Source organism: Aythya ferina (assembly GCF_964211825.1).
Source record: "Aythya ferina genome assembly, chromosome: 5".
Lineage (NCBI taxonomy): Eukaryota > Metazoa > Chordata > Aves > Anseriformes > Anatidae > Aythya > Aythya ferina.
Window position 1 is genome coordinate 25,770,466 of NC_140301.1, and position 21,731 is coordinate 25,792,196.

At 36.6% G+C, this 21,731-nt stretch overlaps 1 protein-coding gene across 6 annotated transcripts in view; it reads left to right on the top strand.

Annotated features, from left to right (window-relative positions):
• The window catches only part of SPRED1 (sprouty related EVH1 domain containing 1), a 58,709-nt gene that overhangs the window by 21,592 nt on the left and 15,386 nt on the right, over positions 1-21,731 (top strand). For 2 of the 6 annotated variants that reach the window (XM_084522364.1, XM_084522365.1), the window contains exons 2-5: positions 5,770-5,926; positions 7,178-7,212; positions 13,312-13,486; positions 21,017-21,185. In XM_084522364.1, coding sequence (XP_084378490.1) covers positions 5,770-5,926; positions 7,178-7,212; positions 13,312-13,486; positions 21,017-21,185 — 536 coding nt within the window. Of the gene's footprint in view, positions 1-5,769; positions 5,927-7,177; positions 7,223-12,848; positions 12,995-13,311; positions 13,487-21,016; positions 21,186-21,731 lie in introns of those variants that run through there. The other 4 variants (XM_084522368.1, XM_084522366.1, XM_084522369.1 and 1 more) reach the window with 4 other exon arrangements.

The following is a 21,731-nucleotide window of genomic DNA, read 5'->3' on the forward strand; positions in this document are numbered from 1 at the left end:
AGGAAGAAAACTATTCATAACTGCCTTACACGTTTGGTGCTCATCATTCCACATGTATGAAGCCAGAAAAGGGAACATTTAAGATTTAAGTTATGTTGATACTGCAGAAAGAATGTGCCAAAATTTATGACTTAAATCTTAAATATCCATATTGCTAGTTGTGGATTAATCTCAAAATCCATACATAATGCAGAGAAACAGCCAAGCTCTGACTGGGCTTTAATGTGACTGCCCCATCCTTTCCTGAGCTAAACAGGTTTATGTGAATGAGCTTGGCAGCAGTTGCTGAATGTGAAGCAAGCTCTCATACATGTGTTCAGGCTCTGCCATAGAACTTGTGTGGAATATATATTCTGTTTCCAGAACCATTTTGAGCAGTTACAAGAGAGCCTCGATACCAAAAATCAGTCGTTTACTGATTAAGATTGGATAATTGTTCTGGACTGAAGTTATCCTTTTGATTCACATCAGCATCCTGGTGTTGATTGCTGCCTACTTGCAGAAGCAGTGGAGAAAGTGCATGGCAAGAATAAACTATTAGGACAGGAGAGGAGTAGAGAGAGGCTGGTACTTCTGGCAACAGTACTAAGTCATTTTACTTTAAGTGCTTGAGATAACAGCAGCATTAGTGCAGGTATGAAGGGGGCCCTGGACCTGTTGGTAGAAGATAGTGGAGAACTATCAGCAGTATTGAAAGACTTTCTGAAATCAGGATGCAGAAAGTGGTTGCAAGAGACGATTCTGACTGCTGTCATTTTCATCATCATGCTTACTTGCTGTATAAATGCATCTTAACCTTTCTTTCCATTCAGTCATTATCCCTAGCAGTTTTCCACCTATGTTATTTAAAAAGATTAACATGATACAGCTCTACGTTGTAATAGGGCAGCTTGTATTTGTTGGAAAGGATTTAATCCATATGCACTTACAAATTTAAATTTCAGTGCTTCACTTTTTCCCCTATTTTCTGGAACCAATTTAAAACAATTTTTACTGGTTTAGATTTAGCTACAAATTTTATACTTCCCTTTTAATGCAGAAGATATCAGTATATTATAGAAAGTCACTGCACACAAATTGCATGCTGAACAAGGATATGGTTTGTGATTATGTTTCTCCCACACACGGGAGGGATATAGGTACCTATATCATATATACATATATACATACATACACACATACATATATACACAGATGCACAATTAGTGTTTGTGCTGCATACATTGAAGAAGGGCATCCAGTTTTTCCTCATTTATCTGCTTCTTTTTTTTTTTTTTGGAAAAAGGGATGCTATTTGTGTTTGTTTTTTAATTTACGTGGTAGGGAGGAATTTATGCAAGCAGTATTCCCTACCACCACCCCCAACCCTGATCTGTTCATGTAACTGACTTTTGAAACATCTATTACTTCATTTTTGTTACTTGAGTTCTGGCATTTTTAGCTCCCCTTTCTTCCCCTTAAATAACTCTTGGGCAATCTTTTCTTTTTTGCACTTCCTAAAGAAACAACTGTGTCAGCTGTTTTTCTTTAAACATCAGCTTTTCATGTGGAATAGTCAATACTGGTTTTTACTAAGTCTTCTGTGAAAATGCCTCAAATAAATGGTTGCATTGAGTACCAGTTGCACAACGCTTCCCAGTCAACATACAGACAAAGAAAGTAAGAAAGAGGTACTTTAGTCATAGGTAGTTACAATGCGGAGTGGTGGTTCTAGAACCCGTAAACACAAACCAGCATTTCTCTCTTGATTTTTCTTGCAGTCAATAAGCTTAAAAATAATAACAATAAAAAACAAGTCTTAACCTCTCCTGCAAGTGTTATTAAAAAATTACAGCCAAATGAATTCTGTCTAGGAATTACTATATGACTAGGGAGTATTCTTTCATCCATTCAAACACAGTAATTTTTTGTCATTTGTGCAACCAAATTCAAGAAGCAGACTCCTCAAAAACCCCCATCCACCATGACAAGCTCAGATGTGACGAGTGCATTCTTAATCTTGGGTTGTAAACAAAGTCTGGAGAGTTCTCAGATGAACTTTTATAATACAGTTGGTCATTTAAGCTCAAATCCCTAAATAGGGAATTCTATGTAGTTTTAAAAAATATATATTTATTAGCATCACGGAAAAAACTACTTGTAATGTGTTATTGGTCGTTTGACCTCATTTTTTCAGGATGCTTAATAAAATGCTGATTACTATTCTTTAGCTAGTAAAGCAGTTAATGACTTTTCCTGGCTTATTGGGATTATTCAGACAGTCTCATTGCAGATAAAAGTACTCAGTCTAGTTTTTTAATAAGATAAAATTATTTGTAATTCAAACTACTTTTCCTATTAGATCTTGTGCTTGGGGTATAAGTAGAGAAGGCCCTTCTCTTGCTAGAAGAGCAGAAGTCTGTAGCAAAAAATAAAGATGAAATTGGTAGTTTACCAAATTCAGATTTCTGTTCCTTGTATTTGAGCTTCACCATCCATTTTTGTCCATTCTGCCAGTCTGTTTTCTCCTTATATTTATCAAATACATAATCTTTTCTTCTGTCTCTCTAAGCAGGAGTCTTTAATTTTCTGTTTGTATTTCTTCAGATATGCAGTCAGGATTCACTGTTAGCAGTTCTGTTAAATACAAGCCCACAAATATTTGTGGAATGGCTCAGTATGTATCTCACTACATTGATCTAGTAATTTTTTTCAGATTTATACTTTATACTACTTTGCTATTTAATCATACTGTATTTTATGTAACAGAAATGGCAGATAGTTGTACTTAAAACATTTTTAGGGTGGATTGCCGTATGTATTGTCCAGTAAAACTGTGCAACACAGATGTCAGCTGCACAAAAATCTGCCTAATTGTTCTGATGTGCCATTTTTGTCTCTTAGATCGACTGGAGCAGGAGGACTTCTTTATTCCTTGTCTGGATTCTGCTGTCTAACAATTGCTTTGAGCTTTCATTATGGCCTGCTGTACTCCAATCATAGGTTTTGTGCAGCTTCCCTTAACTATCTCCAGCACCCTTTTCACCACTTCCTCCTTATGGTGAAGTCCTACCCCAGGCCCATAACTTCTAATGGCATTAATGGTTGTGAAAAGTTCAAAGAGGAAGCAACAAGATGTTATCACTACACTAAATCATCTCATGATCTCAGTGTTGTAACTTTTTGTTTAGGACTTTGTTGTTGCCAAAACAAGGAAAAACTAGCTTAGGGAGCCATTTTCAGTTGCTGAGTAGACTTTGAGAGATTCAGTGATTATTATAGGAGTTCTCATGACTAGATATTAGTTATGAAGTTTGCACATATTCTTATTTCGATGTTATATATTTTCAGGGGAAAACACATGCATGACTTGTATTCTTTTTCTCAGTAATTGGTTATAAGCTTTTAAACCTCTGGAATAGCAGCAAATAAAAAAATTAAGTAGTCTTCCTTTTGTACTGAGAGGCCTTTTAGTTATTTTGCTGCTTGTTGTGTTCATGCATGAACTATGTATTCATTAAGTATTGCTTTTTGTAGAAACTCGTGAACACTGTAGTTGGAGTAGGGAATGCAGTTACAACAGGATTTGATTTTTTATTTTTTTTTCTGATGCTCTGTTAACATTCCGATGTTCTCTGACCTTAGGACTTGTGAATCACTTCTATGCTTGAGACTGCTGGCTAAGGATACTAATTATTACTGAGATTATCAAACATAGATCATACAGTTACATATTGGCTAAGTAAATCACAGTGTTCATTCTGAAGTATTGCAAATGTGAAGGGCACATTGTTAAAACATTTTGTATAATCTTGTTAAACTTGTTTCCTCTCCTTTGATGGATTATTGTAACAGAAGTCTCCGCGTTTGTCTTTCACTTATATGTCTCAGTTCTTCGTCTCTCCCTCTTGTGTGTCTTTTGATGGGGGGAAATACAAAAAAACAAAAAACAACAAAAAAAACTGATTCAGACTGCAACATGTGGCGCTGCATAACAGGGGAGTGGTAACTTCCTTTCAATGGCTGAACAGAAACTCTTAAAATAGAGCTGGAAGTTGACAAGTTATGGTCCTTTAAACTGGGTTCAGATTTTCTTATTTACTCTGGCTATGGTGCCAGAGTAAATAAATCCTGTTAAGCATTTTGCAGTTTGGCTTCTTTTCTTTCTGATTTGTTAATGTGGATATTTATGATTTGTCCACTTTGTTTCTGTTTGAAACATAATTTTGGAAGCCTGTTTTTTTTGTCATCTTACATTAAAAAAAAAAAAAAAAAATAGCATTAGTGATTGTTTTGCAAAGTAAATTGTGTTCCAGGATCATTTTCCTATGGACAAGTTAAGGTCCCTGAAAAGTCATTTCAATGTAAATGTTGAGACAAGCTTTAGATTTAACAATATCAACTACAGTTTTAAAGCATATAGTTTTAAAACATTTTATTCCATATTCATTAGTAACATCAAAGCTCAGCAAGACACTTAAAGGAAAGTTATTTTTTTATAAGCTGATGTGCTTTATTTGATTTTTGATTCTGAACGTTTTCAGTGCAGGCTAAATGGGAAATGAATGTCAGGAATGATCTAGGTAGGCCTTTTACATATTCGTTCTAACACTGCAAGGTTTAAATTTAAATTTGTGGTTGCCCTCCCTATGAAGCGTTGCTTGAGGAAAATAAACTGAGTGGGACATGTATTTTTTTTTTTTTTTTCCTTCACTAAATATCTTGGCAAAAGATGTATGTAGCAGTTCAGCAGCTAAACTATATACTGAATATCATCATGCATTCAGGGCTTTATTGAATTAAATTTATTACAGGCAGTTGCTGTCCCATAGTCCAGGATAAGCTGAAATAAATTCAGATATAGTGAACGTAAAATAGGAGACTATGTTTTCCAGTGTGTTAGAGAAAGTATAGCAGTTTATAGTTTGTCTCTTTTGTACTTATTTTTGCAGAATAATTTCTTAGATGTGTTAGGTGGCAAGTAATAGTTTTTTGGACATTTGTGGAGTACTATTTTTAACTGCAAGAAGCATAAAAATTACATAGATGCTTGTTTGAAAATAACATATATGCAGTACAGGCAGTCACACCTTCTTAGGGTAGCTAAAACTGCTCATAAAAAAATTCCATGGTTTTATTTCAGTGTATTAGTTACCTTCATCTTATTTTACTGGTCAAGAATGTTATTACAAAGTGACTTGTTGATTAATGCATTCATATTTCCTGTTAACAGGGATTCCGGAGTCCTGTCATCCTTAATCTTGATGGCTAGATGACTAATAGCTTTGACTACAAGCATAATCTAATTGTACTCACATATTTGAGTGAAGCTCAGGGGCTTTGTATGTAAGAGTGGAGGAAAATGGTCCCAAGAAGAGAGAATTCGGACTTGTTTTTCAGATACTCATTGACTCTGAACTTTATTTTTTATCAACTGTAGTAAGCATTGCTATTCCAAGGAAAATAAGTCACAACTGAATATGTAAGCTTTATTTAAAAAAAAATTAATAATAAAAAAAATTGACTGGATGGATGTTGTCTGAGGGTATTTACTAAAAGTGTCAAGCTGTGTTAGTTTTGGTGGAATCTGCCTCAGGCTTCAACCTTGTCCTTGTCTTAAGTTTACTGAAGTGCCAGAGCTCATCTTCCATCTTTTCTTTAGACATTCCTCTGCTTCTGCAAGGATGAGAAGGAACAGAAACTTTTCTTAAATTACTCTTGTTTTGTGTTGTTGTTTGTTGTTGTTGTTGTTGTTTTTTAATGGATTTTTTTTTCTCTACGTTTCAATAGTAAGCAAGTTGCAATTAATACATGGCCTCAGTACCCAATACCTCAACTGCTATGTGGTAAGAAACAAGTAGTGATTCCGTGGATTTTGAAGAGTCATTGGCAGTTCTGTGCTATAAATGCAGTGAAGATATTTCTTTGGATCTTCAGGAATTCCAGGGTAAGGTGGAGGAAGAAACTAATGAGAAGAGAGAGAGAGTAGAAGCAGGACTGGGATGAAGAGACTGGGTATTTCTGGAGTTCGTGGCTGTCAGTGTGTAAAGAGAAGGAGAAATAACAGTTTTCTGCAGGAAGTCTGTTAGGCCTGGGGAAGTATATGATTAGCAGGATCTAACCACTTATATTATGTTGTCCCACCTGCCTAAAATTGGAAGGAATTTAGTCCAGGAGCACCTAGTACCAACACTCCTCTGTTAAACAGGTAGCCGTGGAAGTCCCACTCATTTCACTCACTTCTCCAAGGAAGGAGTACTCCTTACTGTTTCTGCTGCTTCTCTTAGTTCTGCCCTTTATCTAAAACATGTTACCCCATGTTTGAATGTTACTTTGGTTCTTTTTAACTTATTTGGGAAAGTTTTTATTTGCTTGTGTATTTGATATCAGATGCAATTTTCCAAATAATATGCTATTGTCATACTGTGTTACGAAAGCCATACCATTACAAAAACTTCAGCCTACAGAAGGCAGTTCCTTTGAAAGAGGTGCAACCCAGGTTTGTGATGTGACCTCCTTCAATCTACTTAAAGGTTATTTCATGTAACCTATGATCATGGATGACATACAGTTATATATAGTTACAGAGACTATCTACTATTATTAAACAAGAAGAGCTGAGAAGCAGGGTTAAATATTATTCACACAAATGTCAAATTTCTACTTGGTAATTTTCATGGTTTTCAAAATTTTTAGCAGCTTCTCAGTTCGTCATGCATTCTTGCTTTTTGTAAAAACTCTTGCAACAATAGCCATTCTTCCTTGCAGCCTCAGTTATTTCGCACTGTCACAAATCTTGAGTTTTCTGTATTCAGATAGGAATGTGATTCTAGTGCTACCATTTTTTGGTTTGTTTTTTCCTCGTGTTATGTGCAAGACAACACTTAACATCAGTATACTGTTTAGACAATTTCCCATTTTGGACACTTTTTCATCTGTCTCATTTTTCCCTTTTGACTGTCAAACACATTGTTTTACAAGTTATATTGCCTCTCCTACTAAATAAGCACTGTATGTATTTTTTTTTTTTTTTTTGTCTCTTCTGGGATACCAATTATTACCTCCTTAGGTAATATCGTTTCCCATGTAGCCTTTTCTATCTGCCATATTGGGTTCAGGCTAGGTTGCTTGGTAGCTCAGGCTTCTGTAGGTATCTTTTTGCTCAAGCAGGAATGTCCAATTCATTTTTTTTTTGCAGAGTCCAAAGTGTGATGGGAACCCAACTATTCATTTGTAAGTTAGTGTGAGTACCAACATCCTAAGTATACCAACATTTGTCTATGGTTCCTCCTGAACTCCATGTCTTTTCTTACTAAGATTCTCAAAAATAAAAATAAATTAATTAAAAAAAAAAAAAAAATCCTAAGCATGGCAACCAGGCATGGTTGCTGTACCTTCTGTCCTTATAGCATACCTTTTACCTCCCATTTCTTAAAAGAGAAAAGGAGATTTTTCTTAACAGGGAAAATCTACAGAAATACTAGAGAGAGAAATACTACAAAATCTAGTTTCGCCTTTTAAGAGTATGACAGCTTGGTATGTGTTCTGATATAATGTTGAGGAGAATGGTAACAGACATGTCAGGCAAAGCCTCGTGTATAGTTATTATTATGGGCAAAAAAATACATTTTTTCTTTTAGACACAAAATAACAGGATATGCTGTCATTTATTTTCTTGTTGTAAATTATGTTTTGCTCAGCATTCTACTAGTGCTATATTTGCATCTCCTGTTGCAGATAATTCATTAATGTTTCATGCTGGTGGCAGTCATTCTCTAAACCTTTTGTAACAAAAGGCTTTTCATCATCAGTAGGTTACCAATATGGTCAAGTGATACTGATGAAATTACTTACTTTCTTCTAAATTGAATTGATACTCAACAAATGTTATCTGCAAGTCAAATAGACTTTAGTATGGTGGTTTGGTATTACCTTTTGGTATTCCTGGCATGCACTTACTCATTGAACACTTCTCTAGTTGGGAATAGTAAAATCATCTGCAAAGCTGCTTAGATAATAAGAACCATAAAAAGCCAAGCTCTTTGGGTGAGGCTAAAAACATACAAGCACCAGAAGCTGGAGGGGTTAAAGTACGTGTGTAAAGTGCCAACCAAAGGTAAGGAGCCTTGATCCATGACAAGTTCACACAGAGATTAGCCTGGAGCTGTTGTTTGTATGCCAGCAAATATAGTGTATTTTCATAGCGAAGTGTGTCAAGATTTTTCAGAATTCAAAATCACTTTTTTTCCTTAGCCTTGTCAGAAGTATTTATCTAGTAGTTCTGTGCAATAACAACCCATACTTCAAAATATGTGAATTTATGATAAATTAACCTATAATAGCTATTTTTTTTTAAAGATGTTTCATTGAAGTTGTTGTGCTTTGAAATATTATAATAAACAAGCAAACAAATTGCAGAATGCTTGAGGTTAGAAGAGACCTCTGGAGGTCCGACACGCTGCTCAGGCAAGGCCACCCAGAGCAGGGTGCCCAGGACCACGTCCAGGTGGCTTTTGAAGATCTCTGAGGAGAGTCCACACCTCTCTGGGCAACCTATGCCACTGCTCAGCAGAGTTTTTGTTGTTTTTTACTGAAAGTGTTTCCTGATGTTCAGTTAGACCCTTTCTGTGTTTCACTTTGTGTCCACAGCCTCTTGCGTTGCATGAGGGTGCTCCAGGCCCTGAATTACCTTAGTAACCCATTGTAGGCCAGTAGCTCCATGTCGCTTGAACTGGGAAGCCCAGCACTCCAGGTGCAGCCTCACCAGTGCTGAGCAGAGGAGAGCACCTCCCTCCACCTGTGGGCAGGTCTCCTCCAGGATACTGCTGGCCTTCTTTGCAACAAGGCCACGTTCACGGTTCGTGTTCAACTTTGGTGTCTACTAGGACTCTGAGGTCCTTTTCTGCAAAGCTGCTTTCCAGATTGGAAAGAAACCATAACACTAAATATTTTTCCTTAAGCTAGGAGGGTCAGTTTCTTGTACGGTTCAGTTTTTAAGTTGCAGAACCATTTTTTGATGGTGACTGTAGTAGTTTCATAGCACTGGAAAAAAAAAAAAATACAATTACAGTTCGGTTGCCTTTACAAACATTTTTGGGACCACTTATTAATTTTCAGTCCTACCTTAAAATAGAACTGTGCAAGATGCAATATAAAAAGATATGTAATGCATAATATAAATCAGCATGGAAGCCTTCCCTTTCCTAGAAAGTGGGTTAAAATAAATGGAATGCAACAAGATAGCTGCTTTTTTGGTTTTGTTCCTACCCTTCAACATCTCTTCATCTTTTTCTCTGGGAAAAATATTTTGGCAGAAATTTCTTAACCTTCATTCTCTTTTGGATCGCTAATGGAAGAAAGGACAAATGTTGTAATAATGCTTTGGTATCTTTAATTGGCTTGATATTACAAGTAAGAAATACCCTGAACTAACAAAATAACTTTATTTTTATTATAAAAAAAAAAAAAGGGGGGGGGGGGGAGGGTGTGTCTTTTCCCCTGACATCACCCAATCCCCTGCCAAAGGGGTTATTCATGAGTTGCTAGGCTGAAGATCTCTGCTGGTCAGGGTCAGTGGAGTGTTTCCCAGTAAGGAGCAGCAGTTTGTTCATTCAGGTCATAAGTCACTTTGGGCCCAGGAGCATTACAACAATGTACAGTACAGATTTTGGAGGGAGCTGAGAGCCCTTAAAACCTGTGGTCAGATCATAATGCTTGATGTTCTTAAAGTTGTTAGCAAGCAAGGACTGTGTCTTTGGTATCTTCCTAGTCCACTTACGGTTTGTAGTTCTTTGTTTCTGCCCTCCCAATACTTTCTCAGGTTACTTAGCTCACCCATTTCCATCATTTGGTTTTAATACAAGAATCATCTTCAGTAATTGTGTTATGATAGTATTTTTAAAATCAAACTTTGCAGATCCAATATCTGAGTGCTGAGTAGAAAGTATACTGTGTTGTCTTAAAATTACTTTCTTTCAAGTTTAATAGGAGTACAGATCAGACATGCTGCACTTTTAGTGATACCTAACTATGAGGAGAAAATCAGTGTGATCACAATTTCTAATTTGTTGTAATCACATAAAAATGCAATACTCACCTCCTTACCTGAGGCACTCTTCTGTTAGAGAGAAGTCCCATTTCCCTAACTGTGAGTTGGTGTTGGGTTTCCATGTGCTGTTGGGTTTCCCCAGTCTTCGCTGCTGTTCAGGGTTTATTATTGAGGAGCACCTGTCTCCTATGGGCAAAATCCTGTTTTGCGTTTCCCATAAAGCTTGCCCTTGACTCAACAGTTTCCAGTGACCACAACCAAAATCAGAGCTTCTCAGGAAACGTTGAATGTGATACAGTAGGTCTGGACCTGCTCTTGCAGTGCTGCTCTTCATGCTATGCTTCACATTTGTGGTAGTTCTAATAAAAGGTTTAATCAGAGCAGTGCTCAATTGATTTCCATGTTTGGCTGGTTTTCTTTTGTTTAGCTGCTCTATCAGCAATACCTGAACGTGCAAGAGCAGGTAAACATGTCAGGCTCTCAGGTTTTAAAAATACTGTAGGGTTGGTGCTGAAAAATACGGGAGCACTGTCTGTGCTCTTTCTCCCAGCTAAACCATCCCAGCATTTTAGCAACTTGTTATAGACGTTCTGAAATGTAGATAGGGCTCTCACTTAAGAAGACACAGGAGAGCTGGGTGGCTTCAGTAGCAGCAGTGGTGTGCTTTGGTTCAGCATCTTCAGTTCATTTGTAGGGGATTCTAGGAATTTAAATCACTCTTAAGACCTTCTGCTGCTTTGCCAGCTTGTATCATTACTAAAAATAGCTATCATTAATAATTGTCAGTTCCTTTAAAATAAAATAACTAAATAAAGCAGTCTCTTCATTGTTTTGGGTATTGTTAAACAAGCACAGTACTGAATCCATCTACTTAACTTATAAGGTAGTTGTCATAAAAAATAATCTTTTTTATTTAAAAGGTTTTTCATTAAATGTTACAGATTTGCCTGCTGGGCACTTTTATTTTTGTTCTTGCATTAATGGAGTGGATTTGACAGTTTCTAAAATATTTGAAAGGATACATATTGTTTCAAATAGTCTAAAGAATACAAAATATGGAAGTGAAATGTAAGATTGTTAACTAGACACAGATAGGCTTCTTGCAATAGGGAAGGGGGGCAAAAAATTCCGGAAGACTTCTGGGAAATGGAAGTAGCTATTGATATATTGATACTGAGATATCTATTGAAGTTATATGCATCTTCTACCTTTGCTTCTCCTTCAATTCTTGAAAAGAAAATGGTTGTAGAGTGCAAACTACCATTTAAAAGTAGTGTTTTAATTTTTCTCATTTAGCCTAAGTGAAGTTCTGTGAGTGTCCATAAAAGATACTAAACCGAACCTTTACTGCATCTTAAATACCATCTTCAGTAGTTCTAGTATGCCAAAGAAAACTTATTCAGCTAAATTGACAGCCAAATTTATAGAGTAAATAACTTTTTTAGCTAAATTTGTAGTTAGCTTGAAGGAAGTATAGTGGAAATATAGTTTAACCAGTTAGTGCATCCTATTTCTTACTGTTTCATAGAAAAGTCCTGGTGTCTTCAGTTTCTGTCAGGGGAGGCTCTTCACCTGGGACAGTAAGAGATAAATGATTACTTTTGCCAGTTGCAATCTGAAATTATCTCTGAGTTAAGTAGTGACTGAAAACAATGAACAATTCAACTTTCGGTAATACTGTTAAGCATCAAAATTACAGCAATTTTTATTTTCAGACATTAGAATTGATAGATGCATACAATAAATATAATCAAGAAAAATCCAATCCTTTATCTGCTGTATGGGAGAAGTTATTAAGAGATACTGGTATAGAAATGCTGTAAAATGTTGACTGAACTGTCATTTTAACTGAGTTTAGGAGGAGGAGGTTAGTTTGTGGGGTAAACAAAGTCTCTACAAGCAACTTCACTTGCCTATAAGCTAAAATTAGATAGTCTTGTTTTTTCACCATTTTGCAGACCTTTATGTATTTGAGCAGCAAAATTATTTTATATTTACATACACATTTATACACAGATATATATATATGTGAATCATGTGTGAATCATGCGTGTGTCTGCAAATGTAATATATTAATTATGCAAAAGAGCTTACCTTCTGTTATTTTGGGAAAAGACCTTAGTCTTTTTCAAACACAACAGTTTGGTAATGGCTGTAATGCATGTTTATGTACAGAAGGAATAGCTTTGTTCCCTTTTAAGGACTGAACAGGAAATACTAAATTCTACATAACTAATGCTGACTGGTGTAAGTACTCAAGCAAGGTATCATGAAGCTTATTTTTCTTGAAGTGGTGGGATACTTGTTCATACAGTAAACCATATGTAAAATGTAGGATAGGATCATATAAATTCCATGACAAACCACAGGGTTTTCCAACACAAGTAGCAGCAAATTCCTACTCAAAACTAAAACGTGTCGTTGAAATAAATAAAAGGTGAGAGAGAAGATTACCACAAACTATTTTTCTGGGATTCTGCAAAAGAAATCGGGCTTTTAAGGAATGAAGTGATAACTATTTGTTTATTTCATAAAAATGCTAGATGATGGAAAAAGCCATTAAATTGTAAAAATTCAAGTAATTTTCCACACGCTGCAAGCACTGGAGAGAACCAGCTAATAGAAATACTAGTTTTTAAGTAGTCATAACCAATTCTGCTGTCAAACCCCACAGCACGTGTGTTCTGACTTACCCCTTCCAAAGGAGGGGCTCTCTATGTGGGAGGGAGGGAGGAGGGAGCAGCATTTCTGGCTAGAAGCCTGTTCTTGTTTAGATTTCAGTGGCAGAAGGCCTGACCTCTTTCTGCTTCCTTGTTCTCTTTTCTGTGTGATTTCATGGTGGCTGACTCGGTTCATGATTAGTCTAAAATAAATCAAGAGCTGATTTGTACTCTTCCTGCCACTGGCCCTCTCTAGCTAGATCACTGACTGCAAAGTTTCTAGAAGAATATAAATTTTGACTCTGAGGTACTGCACTGTCTGGTTAAGTTTCTTTGCAAGGAACCCACATGTATACTCTAAGTAAAAGAGGATACTTGTGAAGTCGTCCTAATGAGGGCATAAAACTAGGGAGGAATGTTTATTAGAATCTTAGACTGGTTTCTCCTAGGTGACAGTTACGAAAGCAGTGAACCTCCACTACATGAATTATTTTGATCTTGGTTGTGGGTTTGTTGTGATGTTTGTTTTGTTTTGCTTCTTTATTTGTTTTGTCATGTTTCTTAACTAGACTTAGCTGTTTTGCATTTATGTAAAACTAATTTTTTCTTTTGCATCTCTTCCAGTAATAGTTATGCACGAGTGCGAGCTGTGGTGATGACCCGGGATGACTCAAGTGGTGGATGGTTACCACTTGGAGGGGGTGGACTAAGCTGTGTCACAGTCTTCAAAGTCATTCCCCAGGAAGAGAATAGCTGTGCTGATTTTCTTATCCATGGAGAGCGACTCAGGGATAAAACGGTAACAATTTAGATCTGTTTAGTGTTCAACAAAGAACCTAGTGCTTGCATATTGTTGCTTGTAGACTGGAAAGTAAATTTACAGTCTCAATCTAATGCTGTTGCTGAGCTTATTCATATGACTATATACCGAGACATCCAACTATTTATTTTAGGTAATACCAAACATTTCTAGAATTAAAGATTTTGATCTTTCAGCAACTTTAAAACATAATTTTTCACTGTAGATTTTCATCCATTTGCAAAAACATTTTGCTAGTCATTTTTTTCCAATGGAGGGTCAAAGTAAAATCTGTTTGTTGACCTGTTTATACACTGATGATACTGTGTTTATTAGCAGTGTTGTCAGCATTTAGAAAATGAGAACTTGTTAAGAACACAAAATCAGAAGGAATTTCTCAGTAATTGATTATGGTAATTAAAAGGTAGCTGTTTTACATGAAAGCCACTTCTCTATTGGAAGAAATCATGAAGTTATTAGCAGGTCCAAAAATTCATCTGGTTTAACAAATATGTAGACAGTATTAATTTATCAACTACAATAAATAGCTGTAACAAACTTGTCTTAAATAGCACCATGAAAGTCAGCCTCCCAAAAGGAAAACTGGTGTAGAGTATCAGCTGTTGCTACCTGCAGACCTATGGAAGATGGAATTGGCTTACTAATGTTTGCTGGGTTACTTGTATGCCAGTCGATTTTTGAAGGGAATGTCTTACACTGGAAACAAAGTGGGAAAAGCACAAAATCTCTATCTTAATGACTGCTATCAAAGGCTTACTGTTTTCTGCCAATAATCTACAACTCCCTAAACTTAAGCTGTGTAAGCCTAAAAGGTAGAATTACTTCTCTACGCCATGCTGCTGATTCTTCTCAAGCATACCAATTTCTTCCTTGAGGCAGGACTGCTGAGTTTTCTGCCTTGACTGTGACTGCTGTAGGAAGAGAGCATATAAATAGAAATTCTGCTGACTCAGTTGTTTCAGCGAGGCGTAGTGCTGTTAGCAGAGTACCCTGTGTTCCCGCACAGCTATGTGCACCTGCAGTTCCTTCCTCACTTTGCAGTAGTTCCCTTTAGAACTTTTTTTAGCCGTACTGAAGCTGTTTTTGAGCAGCTTAATTGCATTTAGAAGTACTTGACAATTTTCTCTTAATTCCTAATACTTTCAACATTCACTGTTTGCCTTCAGAATCTAAGGTAATAAAATGCTCAGAATTGAAGGCTGACTTAAAGTTTCTCCAGCATGCATATGAAAATGTTGCAGGCATGAGTGTTTGTGTTCTCTCTCCCAATTCCCCTGGGCAAGCCTTGTTTCGTTTCCGCTTCTGGCAGAAGGCTTAAATGTGTCTGCTCATCTTCCTGTCCAAAATCCAGTCCATATTAGTATAAATATGTTTGCAGATTCCTCCCCCATAGCAGGGACAGGAAGAGAACTTTTGTTAGATAAGGATCAGGTCATCGATTCTAAAAAACATTCTGCTCTTTATTTTCTGTGTAGATAATGGCCCTATGTTTGTTCTTAGTGATATTCCTGTGGATTCACTTAAAGCACAGCTTATAACCTTTTCTTAATGAAGCCAAACAACTGGTTTTCTAGTCCAAATAGATTTGACAGTAGACAATTATGTTATGCAACACAAGGAAAACACCAAGAAGATGAAATGTAATTGTTTGTTCAATATGTGTTTTTAAAGATACACAGAGGCATTTCTGAAAATACTCCAATGGATTAACACCAAAAAAAAGGAAAAAAGCTAATCCTTACAGATGATCTTTTTTCTCCTCTTCAGTCACATTATACACTGTTAAAATACCTTTTTAAATGGATTACATTTTGATTTCCTCTGACCAGCAGGTTGTTTGTTGTTTTTTTTTTTTTTTTTGAGCTACCCCAGCTTCCAGAAAAGGTGCAGAAATTCCCTTATCCTGGTAATAATAAAAAAATAAACCACAAAACTACTGTAGCATGGAAATGTGGGCACTTTTTCTGTGAGATGGGGAAACATGGGTTTTGAAATGCCTCAGCAAATACAGTTAGATCTATGGCTTTTACCTAAGATACGTGGACAATATATAAACAGTATAACATGAACAGTAATACAAACAATATTACTGTTCAAGCCTACATGTTGAAGAAAGAATTTATTCCATAGCAAAAAAATCCATACGTAAGATAATAGATTAACCATTGAAGAAGTAGCTAGATCCCTTATATTCAAAAGAATGAGAGTTTCTCTTACTGTTTCTTGTAAACTGGCCTTAGTTGCTTCCTCTCCAACTACTGCATCTTATGCTATTGACAATTGCAATTCCATTCTAAAGTGCCAAATCTCTTCATATATGTTTTAGCATATGTGGGCATCTAATTAAGACTGTAGATCTTGGTCATCATTATATAAATTATATAATTTGGGATTGAACATCAAAATACTGAAGTACCTCATTGCAGTTGCCCTGGGGTTTTTCTCATCATTTCTTTATATACCTGAGAGTTAGATTACTATCAGCACTGCTATGAACAAACTTCAGATTGCATGTAGAACATAAAATATATATATATATTGTGCAGTATGTAGCTATTTAAACATCTCTTGGGTTGACAAAAAGCATTCTTGTCAACCGAGAAGGAAATCAAAGTGGTGGCACCACTGAATTAATTTAGAAGAGGGAATGCTTCCTGCTGGTTTACTCAGGTTGTTTAGATCTGTGTTGGAATGTAAAGTCTTCACAAAATACCCTTGACATAATTACACGTTTCCTCCTTTATTATACCCACCTTCCTAGATCTGGCTCCAGCCAGTCTGCTGGGAACAATTGCACTCCCTTCTAACCTGGTCACTCTGCTGCTCTGTTTTACTGTGTTTACAGTAGCTCTCTTCTATCTTAATGGCAGCAGTGTTAAACATATACTACACTTACAGGTTTTTAGACTTTGAGAATCTTACGTTCTGAAACGAAAAGTCTAACAGAGTTTCTTGTTGTACATTATGTTCTTCTTCCGTCCTTTCCTCTGCAAGCTTTTACTGAAAAATGTGTCTAATAAATTTTGGATCACTAGTCAGGGTGGCAAGTCTAAGTTTAAAATCTTTCTTTTGAACAGCAAGTAATTGTGTAAATGGAAAGATGCAAAGCTGAAACTGAATATAAATGTTGCTCTGTTCTAAAAATCTGCTTGTTGAATTACTTAATTTCAAACTTCAATACCAATTAAAAAACTAACAGATTGATTCTGATAGCTGTAGTATAGTCCTCACATCTTTCTGAATTGGGAGAAAAAAGCATGCATAGAAAAATAATTGTCATGGGGTCATGGTGGCGCTGAGGTACATATGCTTTGTAATAGTAATATGGTCAGGTCATGCTGCTTGGTCCCAAGACTAGAGAAAAGTCTTTGATTCTGTTATAAATGAAGTCTCATCTCAATCTGAATTTAGTAATATTTATAAAAGAATATTTATAAAAGGTATAAAAGGCAAGTAAACAGCACTGGGTGTGCGGAGAGTCTATGCTCCGCCAACACGCACACACAAATATCAAACATTCTAAGTATATAGAACATTGCTTTTACATACTAAACCCGAGTATGCCTATACAATCAGAAAAGGTAACAAAGAATCCTTTAAGTTCCATGACTTAACAGTCTCCGTTTTCCATTCCTTTTGAGCAATACGTCTTGCTTTAAGTTGTCAAGCAATACGGTCTTTGAGCCTTATGTATCCCGTTCTTCCCGAATCGAAGAAAAGCATATCCATCTCCTTTTCAAGGCCAAAAGGCCTGGGTCAAAAGGCACGTCCAGGTCACCAGGGGGCGTAACAGCAAAGGCCTGCGATGGCAGTAGCAGGAGGGGGAGGGGGCGATGGCGTAGCAGTCACACAGAATCACAGAATCAGAGAATTTCTAGGTTGGCAGAGACCTCAAGATCATCGAGTCCAACCTCTGACCTAACACTAAGAGTCCTCCACTAAACCATATCCCTAAGCTCTACATCTAAACATCTTTTAAAGACCTCCAGGGATGGTGACTCCACCACTTCCCTGGGCAGCCTGTTCCAATGTCTAACAACCCTTTCGGTAAAGGGTTGTTAGACCTCTTCCTAACATCCAACCTAAAACTCCCCTGGCGCAACTTTAGCCCGTTCCCCCTCGTCCTGTCACCAGGCACGTGGGAGAATAGACCAACACCCACCTCGCTACAGCCTCCTTTAAGGAACCTGTAGAGAGCGGTAAGGTCACCCCTGAGCCTCCTTTTCTCCAGCCTGAACAAGTAAAGGAGCCCGCAGCTCCCTCACTGTCTGGCAAACCACACGTTTCTGACTGTGGTCCTACAGGGCTCTTTAAGGCCTAAGAGATTTGCCAGGTGCTGAGCAATCCCACTGCAACCTTGTCGTTTTTAATTGCAGAGTCCCACACCTTGACCTCAATTTGGTCCCATATTTCAGGCTCATAAACTGTCCAATTGTTAATAAGGAGAATAAGCTGTAAGGTTACCAGGACAGTCTTTGTTTCTAAGGACGTGTGATTCCCCATAATGCGCAACTGCTTACCAGCGAGGGGCAGTTGTGTGCATGGGTCCGCTTCTCTCAGCTTGAGCTTCTTCCCAGCTCTGGTGCACCTATTTCCAGCGTATGAGCGGTTTGCTGAGTTTGCCGAGCCTATCTTCATGAGACAATCAATGTGCCTGTTCCCGTCCTGGTCTCCGTTCTGCTAGCCTGTTCCTTTTCTTTCCTTCTTTCTACTTCTTTATTGATGACATAACTTCATTGGGTTGCCTTTTTTTTTTTTTTTTTTTATCTTGAGGACAGGCTCCCCTCTTATAACCTTTTCCCCACAGCAGTTCTTCTCAAAACAACTTTTCATTGGTCAAACAACTTTGAATATAACAACAACAAACACCCAGAAACTTCCATGCCTTAACGGCTGGAGAACAAGAAACCTGAGACTGCATGGAGTCTCCTGAATCACAGGAGTCTCTCTTCATTGTTTCCTCTAAACTCTTTTACATTCCTGATGGCCTCATCGTTAAGAGTCTAATGTTATCATTAAACACGGGGCTTTCCGACCCCCATGGCCACACTCTCAAATCTCCTTTTTATCAACCATTTTCTCGGCACTAATTACCACTGCATATATAACAATTCTATGTAGCAGTAAAAGGATTCAAAAATATGATCAAAAACGATATGCTTATGTGTTTCTAAGTTTGGTCTGTAAATGAGAAACTGTGAAACTATCTGGATGTAATGTAAGCTGTGTAGAACACTAGAAACCAGTAAAATAGTAACTGGCTCCAGTTTATAGAGATGCTTGATTATAGGGTCTGTTACCAGAATAGAAATATCTGTCAAATATGATAAGTTTTTCTCATATTTGTTTCCAAAGCAGGATAAAAATGCCAATATCTTGAATATTCATTTCAAATTTGTTTGAAAACACTTGTCTTGGAATTTTAAGATTTCTGATTTTTGAGAAATTTGTCCATACAAGTCAAGTAGATTTAATACCTTTGAAGAATGTGGCTTGTAGAGGTGAAGAAAGAAACATACAGCAGGCAAGTATGTTTGAATAATTATGAACTCATTAGTGTTGCACTCAATGAGATCTGGATGCTATATTAACAAAGTATTTTCACATTAAGTAGTAGTAAATAGGTACACAGTGCTACATATGCTCTGGGAATCGAGTGTTTTTTTTCTGCAGCTGTGTGCTTCTGGAGTTTGCTATCATGAGTTTGAGAATTCTGCAACATGAATGAATGCTGAGGTGTCTGCTTCATACTGGCATGGAAGTCTTCAAGTGAAGAGAACTATCAGAACCGTAGCCCTTGTTTATTAAGAAATGCAATTATTTTGAGCCATATTCATTTAATTTACAATTTCACAGATTTTCCTTGTGCCTATCACTGGAAATCTTAGAGATGGTCTACTTAAAAAGTTTGGGAAAACAGATTTTAGTAGCCACATGGGAAAGCATGATACTTTATGATACTCTGCACATACAATCTGGAGAGATAAGAACCATAAAAAAAAAGTGTAGTAAAAATCCATTGGAGTTTGGGATATTTGAGAACTCAGAAAGATGCAACTGTTTTTTCCCCTTTCAACATACATCTACTGTATTAACTGGTATGTTTTCATATGTTTCTAGTGCTGTAGAATCAGTCTTGTCCTGTCAAATCCATTGTTTCCTTAAATCAGGCTGAAAATAATTATGCTAGTGTATAGGATGCTTGCTTGTTTTGTTAATGATTGTTTCCTAGAATGTCGTGTAGGTTGGGCTTTTGTTTGGGGGGTGGCAGGAATTGTTTGGTTTGTAAATCATACCCTCTGAAGTTCTATTCCATTAGTTTATCTTCAGTGCTACTATCTTGTAAAAATATTTATCTTCCAGATAAGTATTTTCAGTGTAAAGAAATCTGTATTAACTCCTCCAGGAGCAGGTGTTCATTGAGATACTAAAAAATCAGCCTTATAATACTGTTTACTGATTTTGGATGAAACTGCATACAAAATATAGTGTGAAAATAGTTGGTGTCTAATATAGCAGAGATCCCCCCAAAGTGATCACAGATGAAGAAAATGTGATGGTGTGAGAAGTCTTCATTTTGAACTGCTTTTCTTTTTGGAGGAGGCAAGATTAAAATCATCAAAAAATAACAAAGAATGATCAGTTACTACACTGTAGAACTGCAGAATGATTTTTGTTGCTGCAGTACCTTGTAGGGAATTTTTAGGCAGTAAAAAAAAAAAAAAATTATATATATAGAACTCAGAGTTGAGAAAAAAAAAAAAGATTTTAATGCTGAAAGGGTTTGTATGTGTGGAAAGAATGCAATCCTTATAGAGACAGGGATAAGAGACAGTAAAACTTGAAAGGAGATGATTAGCAGTGGGATGAAGTTTAGGGGGAATAACTAATGAAGAGCAGGAGGAAAAAAAAATACTTGCCTATGTAATAAATAGACAAGGAAAGGAAGAATGCAAAGGATATGTAAGAATAAGTACAGACAGATTTTTTTTTTTACTTAGAGATTTTTGTTATGTTTTTAATTAACTTAATTTTCCCATGTCATAAGAAATCTTTCATTTTTCTGTCACCAAAAAAAAAAATGCATACATAACAAATCTGAAACTCAAAAATTGTGTAGAATAAGTACACATATAAAACTCCCAGTACTAGATATTAGCATACTGTTTTTTTTTCAAAGTGTGGCTTATTTCACTCGCTGAGCTTCTAGTAAGTGTGTACTGACACAAGTGCTTGCTTGCAGGTATGAGAAACCTCAGAGGCTGGGACGATTTGCTCAGTACACAGTGTCCCTAAACCACACTGCCCTATCAGTAGCTGTTAGTGCATAATTTGGCCATAATGGCAACTAAGTTAAAATTACGTCCTTGTCATAGGAAGAAATTTAAACAGAGGCTTTTATCTGCTCTTTTGATGCATGTTTTCAGGTAATTCTTGAAGGCTACATTTTGTTCTCAAATTTGCTGTATTAGTTAGTGATACCTTTTCCTTCTGTCTTATTTCTGGAAGGTGGTCTTGGAATGCACGTTGAAGAAGGACCTCGTTTACAACAAAGTTACTCCAACTTTTTACCACTGGAAGATTGATGACAAAAAGTTTGGCCTCACATTTCAGAGTCCTGCTGATGCAAGAGCATTTGATAGAGGTATTCGGAGAGCGGTAGAGGATATTTCTCAAGGCATGTATTCAGATGAAGGGGCATTGATGGTTTTTCTGGTGTTTAATAATGGAGATGATACTATGCAAAGTCCTTTGATTCAGTGCCAACAATATTTAAAGATGTGTATTGATCAATAACATATTGAGATTGTAACAGTTTTAAAATAGTATTTCTGGCATTTTGAAAGTACCATTCATCCAAGCATCTTAAATTGTTTCACAAAAAGTACTGACGTAATTCCCAAAACATCTCTACATGAAAAAGGATTGCCTTATTTTTTTTTTTTTAGAGATGATGAAATGGAGGAAGCTGGAGTGTTACAGTGTCTTACTTGCATCTTCTCGGAAGCTTGTTACAGCTTCAGTGTTCTTAAAGTATAAAATTCAATGACTTGAGACCTTTTGACATCTCTTTTTATCTACTGAAAAATTCAGTTCATAGTTGAATTTGTGTACTAACAGTTCACACAGTAGCTCTGAGGACAGATTTAGATGGGACTGTAGAAGAATTTTCTCTAATAATGATATGCCTAATTGGCTCTAGAGCTTCACTGACCTCATGGAA